At 50.1% G+C, this 7,500-nt stretch overlaps 1 protein-coding gene across 2 annotated transcripts in view; it reads right to left on the reverse strand.

The window, feature by feature from the left end:
* The window catches only part of cdc14ab (cell division cycle 14Ab), a 19,497-nt gene extending 15,551 nt beyond the window's left edge, over window positions 1-3,946 (reverse strand). For both annotated transcript variants that reach the window (XM_070831789.1, XM_070831790.1), the window contains exons 1-5: window positions 3,848-3,946; window positions 2,614-2,704; window positions 2,448-2,523; window positions 1,347-1,439; window positions 780-859 (exon numbers count right to left, since the gene is read on the reverse strand). In XM_070831789.1, coding sequence (XP_070687890.1) covers window positions 780-859; window positions 1,347-1,439; window positions 2,448-2,523; window positions 2,614-2,704; window positions 3,848-3,944 — 437 coding nt within the window. In that variant the 5' untranslated portion in view covers window positions 3,945-3,946. The remainder of the gene's footprint in view (window positions 1-779; window positions 860-1,346; window positions 1,440-2,447; window positions 2,524-2,613; window positions 2,705-3,847) is intronic.
* Between the last annotated feature and the right edge of the window lie 3,554 nt (window positions 3,947-7,500).

The following is a 7,500-nucleotide window of genomic DNA, read 5'->3' on the forward strand; positions in this document are numbered from 1 at the left end:
ACACACACACACACACACACACACACACACACACACACACACACACACCTGTAGCTGACAGGTGGAGTCTCTGTCAGCTGCAGCAGGTCCAGGATCAAATGATCAGCTGACATCAGTCTGACTGTCTCCCAGTTTACCTGGTCACATGACCTCACAGGAAGTCCTCAAACTTGCAGCACTCAGGTACAGGTGTGTTAATGATTAGTGTGTGTGATCCTTCATTGTCACATTAGTGTCACATGGGGGGTGGGGGGGGTCAGGACAGATCTAATGTTTCTGGTTTGGAGGTCCAGACGGTCAGTGAATGCCTCCCTGTGTGTCACTCAGTGGGCGGAGCCTCCTCTGTTCAACACACTGCTGTTACATCAGCTGACAACAAACAGCCCTCTGTCACACACACACACGGCCGTGACTAACAGCCGGAGAAGGGGGGGCAGCCTCCTCCCTGGGGGGGTCGTGGTGAACTGGACTGAGTTATGATGAACGTCCCCCGCTGGCGTGTCCCTTTGTGGCGCCAAGCGCCCAGCGATCACCACGGTAACGACGCCACAGTGGTGACAGACAGTCCTCTGATGCTAACACTGCTAGCATAATGTTAGCTAATAATGGGGGGGCAACTGTCCCACCTCAGTCTGAAAAGTGATGCAGCAGACAGGCTGAGTAGTAACCACACTAACCTGACTAGTTAAGATCAGGACTAGTCTCAGACTGGTCCAGGACCACGGCCCCCCATCCTGTGACCCTGTAGCACTGAGCATGTGAGTGACAACGGGACTCACCTGAAGGGCAGGTAGGAGGCGTTGGACCCAGAGATCAGGGCTCTGTAGGCCTCCTCTGGAGTCTTCTTCAGGTAGATCACCTGAGACAGACACAGACAGGTACACAGTGACACACAGACAGCTTTAAGGCTAACAGTTTCCCCCTGCCTACAGGGTTTGTGCTAAGCTAGGCTAATAAACACGTCCTGGACCTGCACTGACAGAAGAGGCACAGGACAGCCCACAGGTGGTGCTGTGACTCAGGACAGCCCACACAGGTGGTGCTGTGGTGGAAACGTTCAGGTAGCGTGGGAGTGTGTGTTCACAGCCTCAGTCAGTGCTGTCAGTGGGTCAGTGGGTCTGATTGTATCACAGCGTCTGTTTCAACATCATCAAATATTCAACACACACACACCCCGCCTGTGTGTGTGTGTGTGTGTGTGTGTGTTTTCCACCTGCACAGGTCTATATTCAGCCTGCTGCCACACAGACACTTAACCCGCCCTCCTGCCGGAGCCACCATGCTGAGTCTCACTCATAGAATAATAACCCCCCGACCAATAGGAAAAGCCAGTGGTGATGACTCACAGCATATCCTCCAATCAGCACGGCAGCGTTGGACCTCTTCCTCTGGTCGAAGCTGGTGTAGTGAACGATCCTCTTCCTGGTCAGAGTGAAGGACTGCAGAAGAAGAGGAAGAGGAGGAGTCATATGACTACGAGTTCATCGGCAGACGTTTCAGATTGTGCGGACGATAGAGAGGCCAGCGTCCTCCATGCTGTCAGTGTGTCGGTGAGACTCACGGCGTCTACAGACCTGGACTCAGCGTCTGAGGCTCCTCAGTGGAGCATTAAGACAAAACAGACCCACTTCCAGGTAGAAAAGTACCAGGATGTTCCTCCTCGTGGCCCCACAGAGCCTGGAGGACCTGCATCTCAGGGCTGCTGAGCCAGCTAACTTCCTGTTAGCCCCGTGCTAACTTCCTGTTAGCCCCGTGCTAACTTCCTCTTAGCCCCGTGCTAACTTCCTCTTAGCCCCGTGCTAACCTGAATGGGATAAATGACTGAATATTGTGGCTCTTCCAGACTTTCCAAATGTTTTCAGACTGATTGGATCAAACTGTGGCGGTGAAACGAGTCGTTTCCTCTGAGTTACAGACGTCTCTTCCACATAAGAGAGAGGAAAAAAAGTGACGGACAACATTGTTGTTTGGCCGTGGTGTCACAGTGGGAGACCTTCCTGGGGGGGTCAGTGAGACACCTGATGACGAGGAGCCTCCTGATAATAAAGTCTGAATCGACAGCTGAAGATTCTCACACTGAGCTGTTCACCCCACCTCATTTAGAGAGACTCTGTGTGTGCACTCTGGTCTTGGACTGTGACTGTATCACTTCCACCTGAGCGGGTGACAACCTTATTTACACCTGACTGTTTCCCAGCATGCTTTGCGTCTCAGGTGAGTCCACCTGGACAGGAACAGGTCTGATCACACAGCGTCAATCCGGACCATCCGGTCGGCCAGTCGTCATGACGACTGCAACAGTCAGCCTGAGGAATGTCATCACCACGGTAACAAAAACAAAAACACTGAGGGAGCGTTTTATAGACGGAGAGACGAGGAACATGACTGTGTGTGTGTGTATACTGTGTGTGTATACTGTGTGTGTATACTGTGTGTGTATATCTCACCTTAAGCTTCTTGTTCAGTTTGCAGCAGTATCTGTACAGCATGGCCAGGTTCAGAGGACCAAAGTCTGCATAGAAACTACACACACACACACACACACACACACAGCTGAGGACACTGAACCAGACCAGACCAAATCCACACGGAGAAGACGGCGTGCTGACTTACTTCTCGTAGACAAACTCGTCGTCGGTGCAGAAGTAGTGTGTGTTGGCCGTGCTTTTTGGTTTACTGCGTAACGTGGCGAAGTACAGGCGCTCTGCGACACACACACACATACACACACACACACACACACACACAGGGATTAGACACACTGAACCAGGTCTGGGGTAAACACTGGTGTAGAAACGTAGGTGCCTCATTAGCTGCTGCAGGTCGGTGCCATGTGCCGGCGGCCATATTGGGCGGGTCAAGATGTACCAGGAAGCAGCACGGACAGTATAAAGGCTAATCGGAGGAGCCAATCGGACGACAGAGAACAGCTCAGTTTGACTGACAGGCAGGTGATCAGGGGGCAGCGGCTGGTGACGTTTGCCTCCACGCTTCAGACTGAATGTTTGGCCCCAAAGGAAGTAAAATTTATTTAGTAAAGCACGTTTCACAGAGCGCTTCACAATAATATGATAAAGATCTAACACACCGGCCTCCCCTCAGAAACTAGACAGCAGCAGGCCTCTTCTACGGGGGGGTTAGACGGGCTTCAGCAGCAGGCTGATCGGGGCGTTGAGGTGAAGGCGGTCTCTGTGCAGACGTGTTGAATCATCCTGGAATAGTTGACAGTGACCATCTAATAGTTTTCCTGCCTGAAACACGCCCCCCCCCGCTCGGCTCGGCTCTTCGTGGCTGTTAACATGTGGATGTTCGCTGCCCCCCCACCTATTTATACTGTTGTCTTAAATAGGATGTGACTAGTTGTTGTTTGCTACAGTCGGTGAACAACCAGGTATCTGCAGACAGACTAGTTAAAAACACCTGATGAAAGCAAAGTGAACTCTGAACCTTTAATTAACCATCATCAGCCCTTTGGCTTTAGTTAGAACCTTTAATTAACCATCATCAGCCCTTTGGCTTTAGTTAGAACCTTTAATTAACCATCATCAGCCCTTTGGCTTTAGTTAGAACCTTTAATTAGTCACTCTTTAGTTAGAACCTTTAATTAGTCGCTCTTTAGTTAGAACCTTTAATTAGTCGCTCTTTAGTTAGAACCTTTAATTAGTCGCTCTTTAGTTAGAACCTTTAATTAGTCGCTCTTTAGTTAGAACCTTTAATTAGTCGCTCTTTAGTTAGAACCTGTAATAAACTGAAGATTAGAGAAGGCTTACTGATCTCAGCAGTTAACCTGGTAGAATTGAACTCAGAGACTAGTTAGTAAAGTTAACCTGGGTAAAGTTAAGGTTACCTTTGATGAACGGGGCGGCCCCCGGCGGCTCGAACTCGTCGGACGTCCCGAACAGGGCGGACAGGATCGGGGAGTGCCGTACTCCCTCCACCGTCATGGCTCCGTCTAATTCCCGGACGGCTCACCTACACTAACTTTTTAAACTGCTAACTGTTAGCAGTTAGCGGGCTAGCAGCGGTGCTAGCAGGCTGCGAATGGAGACTGTTAAAAAGTTAAAAACTTCCCCCTCAGTTACCCATCAGCCCCCGCAGCTGGTCTTCGCCCTCAGGAGAATCTTTTCGTAAGTTTCCGCTGTTCGGGGTTTCCGTTCTTTCACCGGTGAACGTCCCCGGGTTAGCATGTTAGCATGTTAGCACCGTGGCCGCTTAACGCTCCGAGCCTGAAACTCTGATTGACCAAATCCCTCCTTAAGACACGTTACCATGACAACGGGAGCCGCTCCCCGTGGAGGCCGCAGCCAATCAGCACACAGAGCGGCCGCGCTGCCTTCACGGTCCGCTGGGAAACATGTAACTGATGCATTCAAGAACCGAGAGAAACAAAACAGGGGGACAAAAAACTTCTCCACCAAACTACACGATTGAAACCACAGATTTAAGTGAAGAGTGGTTCAGGTTAGACAGATAAACACAACGGGAGCCTTTGGAAGGTTAAAATGTCTCCCTGTTTCATTTCAAAGGTAGTGGACTGTTCAAACAGAAGCAGTTTGTATTATCACATCTGACTGTTTAGCTGCATGGATATTAAACATTATGGGATGGACCCTTTTTATGTCTCCGTCTCACACACAGAGCTCACACACACACATCTATAGATATGAGATGTGACAGTAAACGTGTGCACTCGTCAGGCCTGATCCTTTAGCTCTGCTCCTCTCATTGTTTCTCTTCCTTCTGTTTCTTGGTTGAGTGATGAACGCCGGCTGTTGTTCACCGTCTCTGCTACAATCACACAACGTCCGACTGTTTACACTATTTCTGAGTCCAGACTGAAGCTCAGGGCTCGTGCTCCATCAGAAGCTGCTTATTATCTCATATATTATCATTATTATTATTATCTTGGGTTCCAGTAATAACATCCGTGTCTGTTCTCGCCGTCCAGGTGCTCATTTCACCGGTGGTTTTAATGTGGAGGGGGCACTAAACCGGCGAAGGGGTTCCTCAGCAGGCTCTCCGTTTGTCCTGCACTGTTATTCGGTGTGGACCCGGTCCTGAACGGTCACACGACGTCAGGTGTGAAATGGGTGAAAGAAGCTCACCTGTCAGCTGCTCTGAAGACGTCAGGCTCAGGTTCAGGCTGCAGCTTCAAACTGCGGATTAGTCCTTTAATGGTGTCAGAACCTCACCTGCGATCAGAGAGATCCACACTCGGTTTGGAGCAGATCCCGGTCCCGGTCCCGGTCCCGTTTGGAGGATCCGGGGGCCGTCCAGGTGCGTCCTCCAGGCCCCGGTGTCCGCCATGCTGCAGGGCGGCGAGCAGACTGCCGGGACCCGAGCGGGCTGAGCTGAGGAGGTGTCAGGTGACCCGAATCAGGTTACCGCTGGTTCCAGAGGGGACAGAGGTGTGAGTTTACAGCCTCCTCAGGTTTCAACACACATTCAGGTCTGAGCAGGACTTCCTGTACACACTGTACATCGGCTCACCTGCCGCAGGTGACCCAACCAGGTCAGAGCGACCATCAACACGACACCACGCCGACCACATCATGGAAACAGGACGGGGACCGCAGCAGGTCCACGTCCACCAGGGGAGTCCACCACAGGTCACCTGCCCTCGTGCCGGTCACACGGACACACCTGGACACACGGCCTTCTAAGACTACAGTACCCAGAATGCAACTGTGTGACAGCAGCACCAACGTCAGGCTCGACTGACGAAAACACACGAGAAGTGAGGAAACACTTTTCTGACAAAAACTCACAAAACCAGGAACTAATCCAGGTTTAGCAACTTTGATGTTTCAGCTTCTTAAAATCAGATGAGGATTTCAAATTAAATTACAACTTAATGCTGACGTCGATCTTTTGAACCTCCACTGTTTACATCCTTCTTACCGTCGTGGTTATGAGACCGTTCACACCACAACGGCCGTTTAGGTGACGGGTGCCACTTTTAGGTCACAGTGATGTCATCGCAGTGATGTCATCAGACCATTCTAATGACGGCGTTCGAGGTCGTGGACATTCTACTGAAGGACTGACCAGGTGCATTATGGGAGTCGTGTGTGTGAAGAGTGTGTGTGTGTGAGTGTGTAGAGTGTGTAGTATGTGTGTAGTGTGTAGCACAGTGTGTACAGTGTGTGTGTGTGTGTGTACAGTGTGTATAGTGTGTGTGTGTACAGTGTGTAGTGTGTGTAGTGTAGTGTGTAGCAGTGTGTAGTGTGTGTGTAGTGTAGTGTGGAGTGTGTAGCACAGTGTGTGTACAGTGTGTAGTGTAGTGTGTGTAGTGTAGCACAGTGTGTAGTGTAGTGTAGCACAGTGTGTGCGGTGTGTGTAGCACTGTGTAGTGTAGTGTGTAGCACAGTGTGTGTACAGTGTAGCACAGCGTGTGTACAGTGTGTAGCACAGTGTGTAGTGCAGTGTAGCACAGTGTGTAGCACAGTGTGTAGTGTAGCACAGTGTGTAGCACAGTGTGTGCGGTGTGTGTAGCACTGTGTAGTGTAGTGTGTAGCACAGTGTGTGTACAGTGTAGCACAGCGTGTGTACAGTGTGTAGCACAGTGTGTAGTGTAGTGTGTAGTGCAGTGTAGCACAGTGTGTGTAGTGTGTAGTGTAGTGTGTAGCACAGTGTGTAGTGTGTAGCACAGCGTATGTACAGTGTGTAGTGTAGTGTGTAGCACTGTGTAGTGTGTGTAGCACAGTGTGTGTACAGTGTGTAGTGTAGTGTGTAGCACAGTCTGTACAGTGTGTAGCGTAGCACAGTGTGTAGCAGTGTGTGTACAGTGTGTAGCATCGTGTAGTGCAGTGTGTACAGTGTGTGTACAGTGTGTAGCACAGTGTGTACAGTGTGTGGCAGTGTGTGTACAGTGTGTAGCACAGTGTGTGTGTGTGTGTGTGTGTATACAGTGTGTAGCATCGTGTAGTGCAGTGTGTACAGTGTGTGTACAGTGTGTAGCACAGTGTGTACAGTGTGTGGCAGTGTGTGTACAGTGTGTAGCACAGTGTGTGTGTGTGTGTGTGTGCAGTGTGTACAATGTGTACAGTGTGTGTGTGTACAGTGTGTGAAACAGGCAGGAGGCTGAACGTTGGAAACACTTCTTTATTGATTTACTTATTCATTTATTACAGTTTTAAGGAAAAACCCTGAGAGACAGAAGCTAAGAGGGTCGGCCATGACAGGAGCAGCTACCGAGTCCAGGAGGGGTGTGTGTGTGTGTGTGTGCGTGTGTGTGTGTGTGTTCTTGTACTTGCTACATAGTGAGGACTAAAAAAAGGCTAATTACCTGTGTTATGAGGACATTTTGGTCCTTACAAGTTCAGAGGGCTGTTTAAAGGCTCAGGTTATAGTCAGGTTAAGGTTAATGTTAGGGCAAGGGTTAGTGGTGGTTAAGGTTAGTGGTGGTGGTTAAGGTTAGTGGTGGTTAGGGTTAGTGGTGGTGGTTAAGGTTAGTAGTGGTTAGGGTTAGAGCATTAGACAATGTTAGTGAAGGTCCTC

The sequence above is a fragment of the Pempheris klunzingeri genome, chromosome 6 (assembly GCF_042242105.1).
Source record: "Pempheris klunzingeri isolate RE-2024b chromosome 6, fPemKlu1.hap1, whole genome shotgun sequence".
NCBI classification, from domain to species: Eukaryota; Metazoa; Chordata; class Actinopteri; order Acropomatiformes; family Pempheridae; genus Pempheris; species Pempheris klunzingeri.